Below are 20,331 nucleotides of genomic sequence, written 5' to 3' on the forward strand. Positions count from 1 at the left end.
TCCATAGACCTGATGAATGCCAGAATGCTTCCACCTGAAATACTTCCTCACAGGTGGACTGTCCCTGTCCTGGAACCTATGGATCATGGGACAATATGGGAATTATTTCATTTGATTGTTGCACTGGGTTTTGAGACAAAGGTCTCACTAGACAGTCTCTCCCAGACTGGCCTTCCTGCCTCAGTAGCTGGGAGTTAACAAAATACATTGCTAACCAAATACTCTGTCACTGAGTAAATACAGCAATCACCATCCCCCCCCCCAAATTCACTTGAGACCAGGTTGCTTTGTTGTACAACTTGTCTGTGGGATCACATGGACTATGTGGACACCTGTGGCCATAGGGTGAACTATCGAAGGCTGTGGTGGCGTAGTGTGGAAAGCTGAGGGAGACTTAGCCCCACGTGTGTAAGATCTATGGCTGCCAGTCCATGATGCGCTGCGGTAATGGAATGTCAGAGGTCCCATTTCTCACACTTCTGAAGGCTGAGAGGTTCAAGGTCAAGGGGCTTGCATCTGGGGAGGACCTCCTTGATGCATCGTTCTGTGGAGGAAGTTGAAAGAGAAAGAGATTATGAGAGGGAAGGTGTGGGGTACTTGTGTGCCCAAATTAACCTTACTGTCAATAACCTGCTTCGACTTGAAGAATGCTAACCCATTCCTGAGGGCAGAGCCTTGTGGTCCAGTTACCTCTTGGCAAGTCCCACCTTTCACAGTTATTGTAGTTACCCCCAACAGGTGGATCTGACAGCCCATCAAACTGCTACCTGCCCTGCCTTGCTCAGCCTGCAGGCATCCAGCCTGAGCAGAGGGACAGTGACCTAAGCTGGTCACTAACAGAGCACCAGTGTGCTTCCAAATCAAACAGAGGGCCTGGCCCTCAACCTCAGGCATTTCTTAGTCCCAAATCCCCTGTTGACAGGCCAGTGAGATCCCGGCACCTGAGCAATGTGTGTGGCCCTAGTGCTGTGAGGATCCTCAGATGGCCAAGCTCGTTGGGCAAGTGCTGTGTTCTGCTGTGCCCTTGTCTTTTCCTGAGTGGGTGTGTAGCTCGGGATGGGCACCCGACGGGCCACTCTGCACAGAAGCTAGGCAGAGGTGAAGGAAGACGGGACGAGGAGGAGGGAGGAGACCAAAGTAGAAAGTAAAGCATCTGGAGGCATCAGTCCTTGGAGAGAGTGGTTGGGGGCTTAATTTGGTTTGACTTTGCTATATATGCGCATTCGAACCCGTGAGGGCCAGGAGCCCTCCGGCAGTAGCTCTCCGTCTTACTTTTTGAGACCAAATCTCTGACTGGCCTAGACTGGCCAGTAGTGAGCCCCAGGGAGGCAAAGCCTCAGGTTGCTAGAGGTTATGGCCTGTGTCTCTCAGGCAGTGACCCAGAGACAGGAAGGCACCATGTACCCTGTGCGGGCATGATGACGGGATATATTTGCCTCTGATTTACCAGGGTCCTCTGCTCTCAGCTAGTGTGGAGCTCTGCGGTGAACCCTGTGGTGCAGTGGTTACAACCAGGGAAGACTCTCCCCCTCCCCCTTCCCACCGGTGAGCAGGCGCTTTCGATTAATTTGGAAAGAAGACAGTTTTCGTGCTTTAAAACTTATTTCCTTAGTGCACTGCTTCCCGTATGCTGGGCAAGTGCTCTGCCACTGAGCTGGCTGCCCCAGCTTCAGCCCCAGCCAGAGCTCTCTGATAGATCTCCAGACGCCGGTCCCCCATTCTGCCCATGTACATGGTCTACCCAAAGCATCAGCTCCCACCCAGGGGCGTCAGCAGCACAGTCCTCACCTGTGTAGGGAGAGATCCTTAATCCCCACACTCTTGTGGGCACTTCTGCTAACGTTTTAGTGAGGAAAGAATTAAAACAAAAGCAGGCTGAGGTAAGTGTGAGTGCTTTTAGAAGCACTTAGCAGGTACTCTAGCTGTGCACGCGGAGGATTTATTTTTATTTTTATTTTTGGAAAACAGTTATCTGACCATTATTTATTTTTTAATTTTCATTTCTTTCAATTTTTAAATTTTATTTATCTAGATCGTGTGCCTATTAAAATTTATTTTTGCAGTTAAAAAAATCAAAATATAATTACATCGTTTCCTCCTCTCTCCAACCCCTTTCATACCCTGTCTTGTGCCCTTTCAAATGCATGTTCTTTCTTTGATTATTATTTTTACATATAAATATATAAATAAAACCTACCGAGTCCATTTAGTGTTGCTTGTGTGTATATGATGTCAGGGCTCACGATTTGGTATTGGGTCACCAGTCCCTGGGGAAGATTGATTTTCTCTCAGCATTTCTTTGGTGCCTGTAAACTAGTTTGTCATTTGGCAGTGGCATACAGCTTTAACCCCAGCACTCATGAGGCTGAGGCAGGTAGATCTCTGAGTCTGAGACCAGCCTGGTCTACAGAGTGAGTTCCAGGACAGCCAGGGCTACACAGAGAAATCCTGTCCCGAACAACAACAAACACCCATCCATTCCTTAAGATCTCTTTCTTTCTTCTTTTGGACCCTCTCTAGTCTCATTGTCTACACACACACACACACACACACACACACACACACACACTTAAATCTAGACTCTGCACAAGAGAGAAAATATGTGCTCTATTTCTCTCTGAGTCTGGCTTATTTGATTTGGCCTCTAGTTCATTTTCCTAAAATTCCAGTGTGCACTTGTACTTGATTTTTCTTTCTCCTGTCATCTGTTCTCTAGCCTTATTTTGCCTACACAGCTGCTGTGAAGGCATATGCCACTGTCTGGAAAAGCAATTAAAAACCATAGCTTTAAGCTGCGGCACATTCCTTTAATCTCAGCACTCGGGAGTCAGAAGCAGGCAGATCTCTGTGAATTCAAGGCCAGTCTGATCTACAAAGCAAGTCCAGGACAGCCAAGGCCACACAGAGAAAGCATGTCTCAAAAAAAACAAAAACTAAACCAAACCAAAGAAAACAAAACAAATCAGCTTTAACAGAGTTAGTGCAATCAGTCATTAATATCCTCTGACAGGGACATTTTCTTCTTTATAGCTTTCTTTTCTTTTCTTTTCTTTTCTTTTCTTTTCTTTTCTTTTCTTTTCTTTTCTTTTCTTTTCTTTTCTTTCCTTTCCTTTCCTTTCCTTTCCTTCTTCCTTCCTTCCTTCCTTCTTCCCTTTCTTTCTTTCTTTCTTTCTTTCTTTCTTTCTTTCTTTCTTTCTTTCTCTCTATCATCTATCTATACATATATTTAGTATTACTATTTGGGGGGAGGGGGCATTGTGCAGGTTCACACTGAAGCCAGAAGAGGGTGTCAACCTATAGCTAGGCTGCAGACAGTTATATGTGCTGGGAACAAAACTCCAGTCATCTGGAAGAGTAGTACATGCTTTTAACTACTCAGCCATGCCTCTAACCCAGAAGGATATTTTAAAAAACAAAAGATACTTTTCTTTTACAAATGGCACAAAAATCACAATACATTTGAGAAACTTATTATTTAAATTTAGTAAACAGTTGTTATATGTTGAGAATACAGGCAGATATAATGACTATATTTAAATGAGAAAAAGTTATATCAATTGACAAATATTTATGAAGATAGACGTTTAATTCCAGGAACATGGAAACACCTCTCCAAATAGGAGCATTTTCTCTTTGTGTGGTGTAGTGTGCCATTTCATGCCTGATCTGGATGCTGACCTGCCATAAGCAGAGATATGATGTTGTTTTGCTAGACCCAGGCACATTTTCTTGAACCAGAGCCTTGTCTGGTTCAAATGGAGAGTAGGAAAGAGTCTTCTTCGGGTTATTTATTAACTTAGCAACTAGCTCAGGATCTAATGTGGCAAATGGTCTTTTCACCCAGGATGTCTCTGTAGACTCTGCTTTGGTGTGTGTGATAATTAGGTTGTATGTGAATGTCTCCCCACGGAGATGAATCAGAGCGTGTGCTACCATTGTCTTTTCCTTTAGAAAGGGATGGCGTTCTCCACATCAGTTCTTCTTAAACTTTCCCAACTTGTGGGCTAAGGAGATGGCCCACTGGGTAAAGGTACTTGCTGCCAGATGACCTCAGTTTGACCTCTTGGTCCCACACAGTAGAAGAGAGCCAACTTCTACAAGTTATCCTCTGACCTTCACACATGTACCATGGCATATACACACAACAACAACAAAAAAAAAAAAAAAAAAAAAAAAGGAAAGAAAGAAAGAAAGAAAGAAAGAAAGAAAAGAAATGCAAAAAAACCCCAAACCCACCCTTTTTCCATTTGTGACCTATTTTTGCTCAGGACCTTTTTGTATGATCCATAAAGTACTTATACAAATCATTTACAAATAGTAAATTGTAATGCTGTTTATCTTAAGACATTTTTGCTATACATAAAAGTCACCATTTATTAAAGACAAGGGCAAATCTGCATACTAATAAGACGACTTATTTTTTTACATAAAGAATTAAATCTTTATTGAATATTTGATCCTTCGGATCATAGCATATCCAGTGTTTATCATAGTTGATCGATGTTTAGATTTTATGACCTCTAGTGCTGAAAACGTCACTAAGCATTCGTACGTAATAATGATAGCAGAAATGTGTCTTCCGTGCCGAAGACTCCACTTGGCATATGTACATGATAACAGCAGAAGTGTGTGTGCAGCCATTTCAAAAAATTTTGGAGATTTTTCTCTCATCCCTAGTCAAAATTTATTTAATAATACTTCGAAAATGTCAAATTCAAATCAGCCAGCAGCTCAACTAGCGATGTTCAAAATCAAACATTCCAACACAGCTCCGTGCAAAGATGTACGACACTGATAGTTGTGGGCTAAGGAATGATGGTGGGGAAATACTCAGAAACCTCTTCTGTTGCAACATTTTTGGTGAGTTCCACATTTAGTTATTCTACTTTAATGATGTCCTGACCCAATCTTTAAGCAGCTATGTTCTATAAGAGGCTGTATCTTGTTAAAACCAAAGGCTCACGTCTAACCTGAACTAGATATCACACTCCTACCAATCCATACACTTGCTCACCCTCATAACCATCTACCTGATGACTTGCCCATTTATTCATATACTCATCTGTCCACCTATTGGTCCATCCTTCCACCCGTCTATCTACCTGTCTGTCTAACTGCCCATCTATTCTTCTAGCCATCTGTATACCTACTCATTCACTCATCCATCTATCCACTTACCTACCTGAATGCCTATCAACTTAGCTATATGCTCATCTGCTTATCAATGTATTAGTTCCTTAGAAATCTATCACTTAGGTCTAGAGAAAATGTTTATTAGTTAAGCAATGCTGTTCTCACAGCCCTGGTGATTAGCGATCAATCACTGTAACTCACAGAAAAAGTAAGATTTAATGGCACACATCTGCAATCCTAGCACTCTGGTAGGCAGAAACAGAATTGTCTGTGTGTGCTGTACACAGGCACATGTGAGTGAAAGTCGGACATGGTGGCACAAGCCTGTAATCCCAGAACTCAGGGAGGCAGAGGCAGGTGGATCTCTGTGAGTTCAAGGCAAACCTTGAACTACAAAGCTAGTCCAGGACAGCCAAGAGCTACACAGACAAACCATGTCTGGAGAAACAAAGCAAACAAACAAAAAATCAAAAAGACCCAGATGCTGTAGTCCCAGAACTTGGGAAGCAGAGGCAAGAGAGCAGGACGAGTAGGAATTCTAGGTCATCCTTAGCTACATAGTGGCTTTGAAATCAGCCTGGACAACCTAAGAGCCCGTCTCAAGAACCAAAACCTAACTAAACCCAAACAAACAAGTCCCTCACTTGACTGGACTTCGGAATAGACTGTGGGAAATGGACAGATGAACCAACTTGTCAAGTGACTGATGTTTCGATAGGTTTAAAGCATCAATGTGCTGAAACATGTTTTGGAAAGGCTCTGAAGGAAGGGGATCAGAGTAAGAGCTAGTGAAAAATCTTCACTGAAACCTCTCTCTCTCTCTCTCTCTCTCTCATTTTCTCCTGAGCTGACTGTTAGTGTTTCTATTTTCTTTTCATGCTGCCCAACCTTCTGGGGTGAGTACTGAGCACCAATGGCTTCCCTAAATGTGGAGAAAGTAGTTGTGATGACAGTTGAGCAAAGATGTTTCTGCTGGGAGATGGAGAATGTCTACAAATCCCCCTAGGACTCTAGTAGCTGGATTTTTAAAGAACTTGGTGGACTCACATGAGTGCTGGTACTGGTGCCCTGGAGCCGGACGAGCATGCAATGGCTGCTCCTCTTAGGTCTCTGCTCTGCTGTCGACAGACCCCTAGTCAGATGCTGACCTTTCACCTCCCACGGAAAGTGGAGAAAGTCTGACCCACCTTTACAAGGAAGAGGTCACTTGCTTATAGAAAGAGCACTTCCCTGAAGGACACAAAAGCATGTCTTCCAAGCATGTGTATGATACTTGAAGACAGTTTCTTCTGTCCCAGAGCTTAGAGGGATAGAGCACTCAAACCTTAAACAGCCTGTATTCACTTAAATGGATGGGGCAGGGCAGGACACACTTCTGCCACGCCATCTCTGCCTCCCCACCCCATCCCTGCCTTCCTACCATCATCCCTGCCTCCCCACCTCATCCCTGCCTTCCCACCATCATCCCTGCCTCCCCACCATCATCCCTGCCTCCCCACCATCATCCCTGCCTTCCCACCATTATTCCTGCCTCCCTACCATCATCCCTGCCTTCCCACCATCATCCCTGCTTTCCCACCCCATCCCTGCCTCCCCACCCCATCCCTGCCTCCCCACCCCATCCCTGCCTTCCTACCATCATCCCTGCCTCCCCACCCCATCCCTGCCTTCCTACCATCATCCCTGCCTTCCCACCCATTCCTGCCTTCCTACCACCATCTCTGCTTTCCACTCTCTCCCTGCCTCCCCACCCCATCCCTGCCATCTCATCATCATCCCTTTCCCACCCCATCCCTGCCATCCCATCACCATCTGTTTTCCATGCCCAAGGCCTCTTTGAACATTTGCCTTGGCTTGTAAACACTACAATGTGTTTTACTCTCAGCTTCAAGGTGATGCCATTTTGCCAACAGAGGCCTCTCTATTCAGTCTTCCTCCTTGACTCCTCAGTGCAGAGGCTAGGTGCTGGCAGGAGAATTTCTGTTCCCTGCCTTTTGCAGATAGTTTAAAGCATTCTCTATTGTATTTGAGACAATCTGGGGTCCCGGGTCACTCAGGAAAACACACTGTTGCACAAGACCAGCTTGTGAGGCATGGAGGGGACATAGAGTGGGACATGGTTGTGATCTTACCATCTGCCCCCACCCGGCTGTGTGTGTCTGTGTCCTGCAGAGCCTCTCTGGGGCTGAGAGAAGGCCTGCAGAGGACTCAGTCTGCCACACTTAATCAGCTCAAGTCCTTTGTTAGGAGTGGAGCTGAATGCACTTCCTTGTGGTGTGAGGTAAACCAAGAAAGTCTAACCATGCCTAGTGTCATGGTGAAAGGTGAGGTCCCGTGGTCATGCCACTCACGTGCCAGCACTGCATTGCTCGCTGCTGGCTGTCCCTTGGAGGGTGTCACCTCCCAGTTTGCAGACCTTGCGTTTCACTCCTATTAGCCGCCTGCTCTTTACTCTTTCTGGACAGCCATGTGGCCCCTTGCCGCTCCTCACACATCCTGACACACTCCCATTCTGGATGTTAGCACATGCAGGTCTTTGAGGCTGCTGTTATTTGATTTAGGAATTGCACCTTGGCTGCCTCTTCCCGCTCTGGGGGATGGAAGTCCATCTACTACTTTAGTTTCCTTAACTCTTAACACCACCTAACATAAATTTATATTTTATTATATTGTCTTTATTTATTTATTTTTAATCACTGTGTCTCCGTGTGTAGAGAAGGCCTTGGCTTTCAGCATTTGACGCATCACCACAAAGACTGGAGAAATTCTAAGAAACTTTCAGTAATGATGCCTTACATTTCCCTTACATACCATGTCTTCATGTGTGCATAGGATAAATTTCATATATACCTGTGTATGCATGTATGCATAAGATAAATTTCACATATAAACCAAGTGTGCATGTATGCATAGGATATCTTTCATATATATACTATGTCTGCATGTGTGCATAGGATAAATTTTACATATATACTGTGTCTGCATGTCTGCACAAGATAAATGAATGCACCCCTGTGTAAGGGCGCAGACAAGCTCAGCATTCAGGCAGGGCCTTCTGTCACGTGCTGCCCCAGGTGGAGCAGCTGTCCTATGCCCTCTGCTCCTGGATATTGCCTCCTTCATTCCTGCAGATGTCCTCTGGCCATGTTCATATCTTAGCACCTCTGCAGGCTTTTCCAGTGCCTTCAGCCAAAGGACACTCTGCTTTCCCTCAAGGTTCTTACAGTCCCCAGGCTGGGTTGTGCTTTAGTTTCTGGTGGGTCTTCTACTATGTCATCCTGAAGTATCTCAGAGCATGGTCCACATACACTACTTGACTGGGCCTTGTGCCTGGACTCCTTTATTGTGGGGCACCCATGTTCCTGACCCCTGACCCTTCTTCTCATCCGGGTTCTTCCAGTCCTTGCTTATCTCTTGTTGCTTGTGCAGTGTCCTACTTTCTACCCACACAGCTTTTCATCCTCAGCCCATTAAAATGTCTTAAAATGATTTAGACATTTTAAATCATTTGATTTAGACTTAAAATGTCTCGAGGGCAGATGATGCTTCCTACAGTCCACCACTGATGTGTCTCAGGGATGGTTACTGAGAAGTGGTGTTACAGAGACTGTGGCCACGGCTTTACCTCTCCCTAGCTCTGGCATGCTGGCTCCTCCCATCCAGCTACACTCACTCACTCAGAAGGACAGGCCCGTGGCTGGCTCATGTCTCTGTCAGATGCACTGGTGAGCAGACAGTTGCTCAAAGCGGCCTCCTGTGCTTCAAAACCTCTGCTCTTCCCTTGGGGACTTTGCTTCCTTCACTGTGATGACGGTGACTTGAAACAGACTTCTACCAAGCACAGGTTACAAGCTGAACCCATAGTGTTTGTGGCTGTGACGCAAGAGAAGAACGGGAATTAAAGGAAGGAAAAACCAGCCTTATCACTCAACCGTTGTCTTCCAGGCACGTCTTGCTGAGCTTGGGCAACACCAGTTCCTCCATATTTCAGTTTCCTTACCTCTAACTGGCCCTTTGAGAGTTTCTACTTCCACGGGGGTTACTCTGTTTAACTAAGCACACCAAGTTATGGGACGTGCACACAGAGAACTTCCTCAAGCGGCTCTGCAACTTACCTCAACTTAAAAGAAAGCCTCACTACGTATGAAACTGCTTTTGGTTGGAAAGGGGAGTAAAAAAACGAAAACAATGGCAGAGAGCACTTTGCAGGGCCCCTCCCCCATGTTACCATTAATCAGAATACACGCAGTCTTCAGATAATGTCACAGCCGCTTCGGTTCTCGTCCTACCTTTACAGGAGGGTTCCCTATGACATGGATCAACACGTAGTGTTATTCTTTTGTGTGCAAGTAGGGCAGAGCGTGCTGGTTGGAGCGCCACAGCTGGCCTTGCTCAGAGCTGCTGGCTCAAGGTTGCAAGCTTAGCAGCCAAGCTGGCCAGACACACTAGCCCCAGTTCACTTAGGGGGTGTAAGTGACAAGACTCGGGGCCCCATGGATGCAGCTGAGCCCTCACCTGGAATGTGTAATATTCCCTTCCCCCACTCACCACCACCACCAAATTCATAGAACCAAAAGGCCGATGTTAGTTAGTCTATCCAGCAATGTCTGTTAGGAGGCACATCCCTTCTCAAACCTTGCAACTCAACAGAGCTCACTGGGGCTATAAAGATGTGCTCCAGTAAGTTCTGCGTCAAGGGATGGGGAAAAACAGCTTTGTGAAGATGGGGCTGTTGTCCCTTTAAGATCTGCCCTCACTTACTCAGGTTCGGAGCCAGCTGCCTGCTCCTCCTTCCTCACAGCTGCCATTGGGGGTTTTCTAGGCAGTCACCTAATTGTAGCAGACAAAATGCCCAGACTCATACCCTGCCGGTCTAGAATATTGTGCAACTCCATGCTGGTCCCGGTTGTATCCCAGGGCTCTGGGATGTGCCATAGTCCTCCATAGTACAAATGGCACTAATGACCTTAAAAGACAGAAGCCAAATGGGCCTGTGGCTTTTAGGGACTTCCGGTACTCTGCTCTCTCCCAGGATGGAGCTTCATCTAATCTCAGGAAGCTATGTTTTTGTTATGTTTGTATTCAGTGAGTAAATGATCATTAAAGCCAGAAAAAGCCCCAAAGAAGTTGCATCTTGTTTGATTTTCTTTCCTTTTAGAATCTCTGCTTTTGCATAAATAAATAGAGATTGGTAGCTTTTCCCTTAACTTCACAAAAATGTGTGACTCTCCACTCACTTCCAGTGCACCTCAAGCTAATGTAAGATGCACAAAGTTCCAATGGCTGATTGTCCCCAGTAATAGAAAGCTGAAGTGCAGGCTTCTGTCTGCTCCTGGCACATAATGTAATTTGAAATTTTGTTTAAGCCAGGCAGACACAATAAGTAAGCAGTAACTACAGTTTTAGTGTCAAATGGGTGTGTCTTCAGTGTTAGCTGTAATGTGGCTTGTCCCCAAGGGAAACTGGCCTTGTGGGTCCCTGCAGTTAGAAACCGTGGACCTTCGGAATTCACGTGATCAGCCCATGAGGTGGCGTGCGCCTGTAATGGTGGGGAGGCAGAGTTCAAGGCCAGCCTGGTCTACAAAGCAAGTCCTGAACAGCGAAGGCTACACAGAGAAACCCTGCTAAAAAAAAAAAAAAAAGAATTCAGATGATCTGCTGGGTGGGGTGGTACACACTTTCAGTCCCAGCACTCAGGAGACAGAGGCAGGTGGGTCTGTTTCTGAGTTTGAGGCCAGCCTGGTGTACAGAGTGGATCTGGGGAGGCTGGGGGGTGTTGGAGGGGTTGGGAGTTGGGGAGGGGGAATGGAGGGGAAGGGGTGGGGTGATATTCAGATGATCCAAAATATGTTTCTTCTGACCATGTGCAGTATCTGAGTAAGAGTGAGAACCTTGGTGAAATGGTCAACAGGCTGAGTTTTCATTAAGAAAAATGTCATGTGGCTGATGAGATGACCCAGCAATTAAAGGAGCTGGGCAGCATTGGATGAAGAAAGCATTCATGGTGGGATAAAGCATGGGGACCCAGCACCCACATAGAAGAAATGTGTTTATCACATGTGCATACAAGCAAAACAAGCAGTCTCAGTAAGTTGTGTGTGTATAAAACAATAATAATTATGGAATAAGACCATCAGGTGACAGAGCCGGGAGAAAAGTCAGAGGAGGGGAGGTGAGGGCGGGGTGGAAATAATACAAATATACTGTATTAATGCGAAATTCTCAAAAAAAAATTGCCCGGTAGTTCTGGCAATTGGGAGGCAGAAGCAGGAAGATCTCTGTAAATTCAAGGCCAGCCTGGCCTACAGAGCAAGTTCTGGGATTGCCAAAGCTACACAGAGAAGGCCTGTTTTGAAAAACCAAAAATAATAACGACAATGATAAATAACATTTATACAATAGTAAACATCTTTATTTCTTAATCTGCCCAATAAGCCCTTTTAAATTGCTTTAAAGAAATGTTTTCTTTTTGCTTCAAGCATTGGTATAAATGAGTAAGGTCTAATGTTCAAAAATTCATCCGTGTTTTCTGTCAGCAGCCTTGTGGGTATTCCATAATTACCAGTTTCACTTTACTGAGAAAAAGGCAAAGTGCTTTGTGTGAGTGTCAACAAAAGCCTGTTATCTTAGCAAACATACACGTTTGACTTTTTTTTTAAAAAAAGATCTATTTATTTATACATATTAGCACTCTATTTGCACGTATGCCTGCATGACACAAGAGAGCATCAGATCTCATTATAGATTGTTGTATGCCACCATGTGGTTGCTGGGAATTGAACTCAGAACCTCTGGAAGAGCAGACACTGCTCTTAACCACAGAGCCATTTCTCCAGCCCCGTGACTTTTTAAAAATAAGTTTTTTTTTTATTCACTTGACATCCTGAACACAACCCCCTCCCTCCTCTCCTCCTGGTTGGTCCTGGTCCCATCCTCCCACCCTCTTCCCTCTTTCCCCTTCTCAGAAAAGGAGAGCCCCCCCCCCATCAACCTATGCCAGCACATCAAGACACATCAGGACTGAGCCCATCCTCTTTCACTGAGGCCAGACAAGGAAGCCCAGCTAGGGGAAAAATGATCCAAAAGCAGGCAACAGAGACCATGTCCGAGGCAGCCCCTGCTCCCCTTACTAGGGAGCCCAGATGAAGACCAAGCTGTGTAGGGGTCCTATGTCCAGCCCATGCATGGTCCTTGCTTGGTGCTTTGGTCTCCATATACCCTCCTGGGCCCTGGTTAATTGGCTCTGTTATTCTTCTTGTGGAGCTCCTGTCCAGTCCAAGTCCTTTTTATCCTTCTTCCTACTTTTTTGCAAGGCTCCCTGCACTCTGCCTAATGTTTGGCTGGGGGGTCTCAGCATCTGTTTCAATCTGCTGCTGGGTGTAGTTTCTTAGAGGACAGCTGTGTTAGGCTCCCATCTGCAAGAATAGCAGGATATCAATAACAGTGTCAGGGTTTGGCTTTCTCCCATGGGCTGGGTCTCAAGTTGGGCCAGTCAATCTCTGCTCCATCTTTATCCCTACATTTCTTGTAGGCAGGGTAAGTTTAGTGTCGAAGGTTTTGTGGGTGGGTTGGTGTTCCCTTCCCTCCACTAGAAGTCCTTCCTGGCTGGAAGATGGTTACTTCAGTCTCCTTATACCCCCTCCCCAACCCCTTTTATCTGTTAGGAGTCTCAGCTGGAGTCACCTCTCGGAGAAGCTGGAGACCTGTGACAGGGTAGACTCCTGGGAGGATATGGGAGTGACTCTAGCTGACACATTTGATTTTTTAATCTCTGTGTGTGTGCATGTGTTCATGTACACACGTGTTTCTAGAGATGACGGCTCACTATGTAGCCCAGGCTGGCTTGGAACTCGTGTTCTTCCTTGTAGCCTCCCAAGAGCTAGATTGCAGATGGACACCATTACCTCCCAGCGGCTCATTTCTCTTCGGCGAGGGATGCAAAGCCAGCCAGACGGCTCTCAGAGCATTTGGTACTCTTGCTTGCTCTCCATGACACCCCTGGGTTATGAAGCACCTGAAATGCTCTGGCAGTGGCTTTGCCTCCAGTGGTCTAAGACTCAGAGGTTTGCAAGCAAAGGGTTTCTACTGGGAGACACACGCAGGACCTGCTCTGCTAAGGGCGGGGAGGCCAGGACCCTCACCTCATTCCAACTGTGGCACAAGGTTGAACCCAGCTCATAGGCGTGCGGTGTGCCCACAGCACCTCCCCCGCCTCTCTTGGCCTGCCACTCCGCCTTCAGCAGCTCCCAGAAGCATCGGGAAAGGATCACTAGGCCACTCCTTTTCTCTCCTCCCACACCTGTACCCACTTCCCTGCTGTAGTTTTATGGGCCCAGGAGGAGGCAGGTTTGACACAGGGACACAGTCTCTGGGGACAGCTGCAGACGGGTTAGCTCCCCAGACAGTAAAATGTAAAGAGGGGGGAGGGGCGACCTTTGAAGTTTGCAAAGAAGCATGACTTTGACCACTTCCTCTTCCTCTTCGCCCGGGTGTCCCAGGTATTATGCTGAGAGCAACTGCCAGCTAACTTTACAAGGAAGGATGCATTTCCGTCCCCGAGGTCTGTGTCCTCCGAGTTTTACACAGCTCTGAATGGCCGTTCACAGGAGTCACATGGCGACACTTGACTGGAGGTTCTAGAGAAGGGCCCCAGGGACCTCCTGTGCTGTGAATGTGCCACAGAGAACACTCTGGATTCAAAGTTCAAACTGAACATACCCCTCGCTTCTTCCAGCCTGCTTCTCATGTGCTTTCTCTGTACTGAGCCTCCTTGAACTCAAAAGGATGAGTTGTAGTGAAGTGTCCTGAAGCTGTGACACTGAATTTTTCCCTTAATTTCATAGCTGAGTTTTAGTCTTCGTTCGACATCTTTTCTTCCCACTCTGTTGGCAGTATTTTTTTTTTTTCTGTTTATAAAAGAACTCCAGGGGTTTAGACTTTTGTTACCTTTTGACAGTTTATCATGAAATATCCCAAAAGAGGGGGTGGGGGTAGGGAAGAGGGAGAGAGTGGGAGGGAGGGAGAAGAAAGAAGAGAGAGGGAGGAAGAGAAGAAAAATAGAGAAGGGAGAGAAGAGAGCTTGCAGCAGAACAACAAAACTTACTTCCGGGGAACTGCTAACCTCAAGAAACTGAGGTTAATCTGCACACCTGACAGTCTATAGGGCATTGTGAGGCCACCAAGGCCCTCATTCCCTGTCCTCCCCAGTGCCAAATAAGGCCGAGGGATAGAGTGTTGTAGGAATTAAATATGGAAGCATGAAGTGAATGATCGGCAGGCCAAAAGCCCGGGTCTTCCCTTCTATCACCCCCACCCACCCACCCACATACACATACACACACATAGAGTCTGGCTCCACATCCCACAGCCGGTCCTCCCCAGTGTACGCTTCCTCCCTGTTCCCGTGATAAAATAACCTGGTTCAAGCAACCAAAGGGAGGGAGGATTTAATTTGGCTCACAGCTTAAGGGGATGTGGTTCTTTATGTCAGGGCAGTCATGGCAGGGGAGCTATTGGCTGGCTGAGTGCTCACAGCTGGGCTGGTTTCTAGTTCCCAAAGGTTTTTGCTTTGTTTTGTTTGTTTGTTTGTTTGTTTTGGCCGTGGGTATGTGTGTGCCTACTTTTGTCCACGGTTGCCCTTTTGCTCAAGTGTGATTGGTGGGAAAGAATTTGCTTTTGTGCCTTTGTCTTCACTTGGGCACAGTTGGTAGGTGCATTCTGCGTCTGCTAGTTTCTTCCACTGACTTATGTGTGTGTATGTCTCTGTATCACACAGTCTTCATTAATGTAGCTGTACCATAAGCCTTCCTGTTGGGAAGGGTGACACCTGTCCCCTTTATTCTTTTTCAACCTTTCCTCCTGCTTCTACTTTTCCATATGGATGTTAGAGCACGCTGGTCTATTTTTATAAGAACTTGGCTGGAATCTTTTAAAAGTCATCATGTATTTATTGTGTGTGTGCATGCCTGCGTACATGCAAGCGCATGTGCACTGGTGCACGTTCCGGAGAATGCATGCAGAGGGAAGAAGACAGGATGACTGCCAGGGGTTGGTTCTTGCCCCTCTCCCCTCCTTTTTGTAATTGGGGGGGCGGGGCTTGAGGCAGGATTTCTCTGTGTAGCCTTTGCTATCCTGGACTCACTTTGTAGACCAGGCTAGCCTCGAACTCACAGAGATAAGCCTGCCTCTGCCTCCCAGGTGCTGGGATTACTGATGTGCACCACTGTGCCCAGCTAGCCTTTCCCCCTTTTGAGGCTGGGCCTCTCTTGTCTTACTGCTGCTGGGCTGTGTGCTCCAGGCTATGTGGCCCGCAGCTTTTGCCTTCCTGTCTCCACCCACTTTTTGATGGGCACGAATTAAATCATGATGGCTACAACAGGTTTTATATGAAGAGGTTTATTAGGTGGCTATAGGGAGAGGGAGAGAAGGGGGGAGAGCAAGACATGACAGGGAGAAAGAGAGAGAGAGAGAGAGAGAGAGAGAAAGAGAGAGAAGGCGCCCCAATAGAGAAAGGGGAAAAAGGCCAAGAGGCCAGGAGTAAGAGAGAGACCACGTGTCAGGTTGTCCCTTTAAGGGGCAAGGTAACCACACCTTCCAGGTGTGGCCACCTGGCCAGAGACACATGATACATGATGACATCATAAGTTGCTAGGCAACCCAGAAGCAGGTTTGGTTCCAAAATCGTAACACTTCCCCCCCATCCCCCTCCCTCCAGGCATGGTAGGGTTAGAAATGTGAACCACTGGTATGGCCACCACCAAATAGAAGCTTTTTATATGGGCTCCAGTTTGAGCTAAGTCATGAGGCTGAAGGAGCTAGCTCTTCTTCAACCCACGGAGCTCTCTCCAGCTTTTGGTTGGACTCCTGGTATGAATTGTGTTTACCTATCCATCTGTTTTACTAAACTGGTGCATTCCATGAACATGGTTAGGTTTGTTTGTTTTTTTTTTTTAAAGTATTTAGATCTTTGTTTTCTTCAGCAACATTTTGTAACATTAAAATGCATCTTTGTGTGCTTTATTGGGTTTCTACAGAGATGTATATGCTCCTAGATTGTATGTTGACCTTGTGTCCTGCATTCTCACTCAGCCCTGTTGCTGTTGCTTTAAGGTTTCTTTGCTCTTGTTCCTAGCCTCACCCCTGGTGTGCAGCAGCATTTGTGTGCATTTTAGTGTGTGATACACGAAGCCCATATGATGCTCTTCCCTCTCCCATTCCTCATTTCTGACTCAGTGCATCCTACTCTCTTTCTGATGTTCCTGACTGCTCTTCTCCAGCCTGTGAGGTGGGGCTGAGGCATCTCATGTACCTGTTTTCACAGACACAAGCCTAGAATTCTGAATTGAGGGCAGGGCTATCATGAGGTGGCAGAGGTGTGAGGGCCAGGGGACAGCAACCAGGCTTGATGGGAAGGGCCCGTTGGAGGGCATTCGTAAGAAGACGTCTCTTGCTTTCTTCCAAGAGTCTGCTTTCTCGACTCACAGAATGGAGGAAAAGGTGCCAACAGCATGAAGTGTCTCAGAGGCTGCAGCAAGGGCCTGAGGAGGTGAGTGTGTGAGGCTCCACCTCGTCTTTGGGTGCCCTCTCTCCTGTTGGGCAAACGGTCAAGGTCTGAGTGAGGGATGAGTATACATATAATTGGTTTCCTCTCTCAGGCATGGGGCAGACACGTTCTCCCCAGTGGAGGCACTCCCTCCACACTTCCCTCCTCTTCAGCTTCTCATTCTCATCATTTCTAGGTCGATTTTCTTCTTTTTGGACTATCCTTCCACCTAGCTGACTATCCTTTGCAGTTTAATTGTATGTTGTTTCTGTTATTGTTTTTTAGGCAATTTCTGACATGTGGATGTAGCCCAGTGTGTGAACATAGATTTAGTCTGTGATAGAAGCCCTGGGTTCGACTCCTAGCACTGAAAACAAAAAAGCAAATATTTAGATAAATGTAAATATTTTCCCTCATTTTTAAAAGAGTAGCGTAATTATAACAGTATGTTTAGGTTTTTAAAATACTATCCTAAACCGCATAATGGCTACTACCTTCAGCCATTATTAAAACGATATATTTGTTCTTTCTAGTGTCAGGCTGGTGCAGGCTCTCTTGAGCTGCCTGGCTCTCTGACTGTTGGTGCTGTCCTCTGAGGTAAAAGCCTAAGCGCTGACATCACACCTCCAGGAACATGAGGCTGAGGAGGAAGGTGAGGGTGCCATGTCCACACACCACGTGCCCTATAAACCGAAACTGGAGAGAGTAGGTGTTACCGTGTAACCATCATGAGAAACAGGACAGTGGGCAGCTACTGCACGTGGAATTGACCTAGCTACAATGAGCATAAAAGATGTGTTCACCGTGAAATGTGTCTTACAGAGCAAGAGTATGAGTAAGACAAAGATGGATTCCCGAGGCAAGATATATCTTAGTCGGTTGTACCAGATGTATTCCAGATCCCTCGCTAACATGGAATTCTCCAGAAGGTAACATCCCCTCACCTCTGAGACGGGGTCTTGGGAGTTCACTGTGAAGCCTAAACTTAAAATCCCCCTGTCTTAGTTTCCCAAACTCTGGATTATGATGTAAACCACCACACCTAGATTTCATTTCCCCCTCCCCTCCCCTTTCCCTCCTCCCCTCCCTCCCTTCTTCCTTTGTTCCCATCCCCCAGGAATGCTTGAGGTAGGCCCACGGAGCTAGGTGTCTGCTTCTATGTTTGATGTCTCCTCACAGACACCTTAACTATATTTCCACATAGACACTAAGGAATCCACCACTGAACAGCCTTCAAGCTGCCTCCTAGACAAGGAGGAACATACAATCTACCTGTTGTAGTGTAAGATGAGGATAAAGGCTCTGCCACCCTGTGAGGATGGGAAAGAATATGGGAGGGAAAAGGCAGAGGCGAGGGGTGTGTGAACGTGTGTGTGTGTGTGTGTGTGTGTGTGTGTGTGTGTGTGTGCGCATGTGCATGCTGTACGCGTGCATGAGGCACAAGCTCACCATCCACCCAGAACTGGGATCATTCAAGCTCCTTGGTTTAAGCTTGAATCTACAACCTACTGCAGCATCTGGTAAGATGGAAGCAAACTTAACCTGTGCACCAATGTGGCCTCTGTGCTCCCCCCTTCCCATGACCACACTGCTAAGTGGGGTGTGGATGTATGAGGTCAAGATAGACATAATCTGCAAATGACACATGAAGCAGAGGTAGAGTAAATATAACCTCCAAGCACGCACACACACACACACACACACACACACACACACATTGTGACGATGGCAACGACAGCCTCTGTGTGTATGTACTTTTCTGCAATAGCATGGATAGCTGGGTATTGCCCTCGCTCCCGGTAAACAGACCAGCAACGCAATGACCCTCTGTGTAATGGTCTAGAACCTGGCCTGAGGTTGCCACCTAGGAGTTGAACTTGGCCCAGCTGACTCTGGCCTGCCCCGTGAGCTCAAGGTGCATAAAACAGGCAGGTAGGGACCTTGGGGGTGTGCAGGCAACCATGATGGATAGAGAGCTGAGTCCTACCTAGAGAGCTGAGCAACCAACCAAGTCCTTTATTTAGAGTCCACAGATGAGGGGTTATTCAGAAACTGGGATGAATTGGGGATATGGTCTTCTTCCTCAAGGCATTCGAAAGATTCATCCAATCTGTTAAAATGCCCCGAGTTTGCAGCACGGGAGGTGTCTCTCCAGGAGACCAAGTTCTTTTCCAGCTTGCGTGAATGGAGGCCTCCCCTCCCCCTCTTCCCTGGGAAATCTGCTCTCCTGCCACTAGGGTGTTTCCCATGAAACATTTAACAGAGCATACACCTGGGAGAAGCCTACGGATTCTGGTGGCAAAGAAGCCCCTTGCTGGTCATTTGTGGGGTGGTGGGCGGTGTTGGGGGAGTGTTTCCCTCATTTGGGGACCAATTCTGGCCCGGCTATTAGCATTTGAATCGGGCAGCCCAGTTGTTTTGATTGAATAGAGAAAGCAAGCCTTTGTTGTGGCAATTTAAGGAGTAAGTTGCTCTCTGGCCTCCTTTAATCAGCTGGAATAGGGGAAATGGCAATGGCTGCCCGTCTGGGCTGGGAATGCAACCTACTCTCAAGCTGCCCCTGTGAGAGCCCCAGATCCCATAACACTTGGGATCAAGCCTCTGCCCACAGCTGTCCTTTCCTTCAGAACTTCTTTCAGCGTCTTCAAGATTTTTTTTTTTTTTAAGATTTATTTATTATTTATACAACATTCTGCCTGCACACCAGATCTTACAATAGATGGTTGTGAGCCACCATGTGGTTGCTGGGAGTTGAACTCAGGACTTCGGAAGAACAGCGAGAGTTTTTAACCTCTGAGCTTGAAAACAAAATATTCTTTTTAAAGCCGATCTACATAACCAAGGAAACACAGCTTGTCCGGATGGTAAAGCCAATCAGCCTATCCTCACTTTCCCGGTAAGAGGGGCGGGCCTAGGACCACTTCAGGGATGATGTTCAAGTAACTTTGTGCTCACTGCACAACAGGTAAAAAGGCCCTTTCAAGGGCTTGGTGCTCCGAATAGCATAGCCCTTCGCAGTGTTTAATTTACAGGACCCAGAAGTGTAAATTACCTTTATTACTTCGGTAAGTAGCAAAGTTGCAAGTTTGAGGTTAAAAAGACAGAGAAGGCTAAGTTTCCAAAAATCCTCCATTCCCTGCCTTTCATCTGAAGTTGGCACTACAGTTTATATATTATTTTACACTGAGCATAGGGACGTAAAGACTGGAGATTCCTGAGAATGGAGGTGACTCAGTGGCTCCCAGTGAGGAAAAAGCCTCCTAGGTAGCTACTTTGAGCATCAAGTAAGCCACTCTGGCCTGCTCACATCTGGGCTTCCCTCCCTCCTCTGCTCTCCCGGAAATGGGAGATGACCACCTTCTGAGGCTGGCCTCGGTCAGAAGGCCTCCTGTGACAGCCTCCTCTCACCCACCCCTGGTGCACACGGAGCATGTAACCCTGGGACTCTGAAGTTCCTTCCTTGCGTTGCATTCTCTCCAGCTGGAGTCCCCTCAAAGGAGCCACCTGGGGTCCTAATTAGCAGGCATCCTCCCTCAGGCCGGCCTTCTCCAAGGAAAGCAGTTTGTCAAACAGCTGTTCCCAACTGATAAAAGACTGTTTGCTTCTACCTCGGTGTTTGCTATATCCTGTGTACAAAGACAAATGTCACCTGTCCT

General features: G+C 46.8%; 1 protein-coding gene across 7 annotated transcripts in view; it reads left to right on the top strand.

Moving 5' to 3' along the window:
- Positions 1 to 20,331, top strand: part of LOC110564988 (uncharacterized) — a 75,826-nt gene that overhangs the window by 39,192 nt on the left and 16,303 nt on the right. For all 7 annotated transcript variants that reach the window (XM_060373365.1, XM_060373372.1, XM_060373366.1 and 4 more), the window contains exons 6-7: positions 16,595 to 16,678; positions 17,498 to 17,604. In XM_060373365.1, coding sequence (XP_060229348.1) covers positions 16,595 to 16,678; positions 17,498 to 17,604 — 191 coding nt within the window. The remainder of the gene's footprint in view (positions 1 to 16,594; positions 16,679 to 17,497; positions 17,605 to 20,331) is intronic.

The sequence above is a fragment of the Meriones unguiculatus genome, chromosome 20 (genome assembly GCF_030254825.1).
Source record: "Meriones unguiculatus strain TT.TT164.6M chromosome 20, Bangor_MerUng_6.1, whole genome shotgun sequence".
Classification (NCBI taxonomy): domain Eukaryota; kingdom Metazoa; phylum Chordata; class Mammalia; order Rodentia; family Muridae; genus Meriones; species Meriones unguiculatus.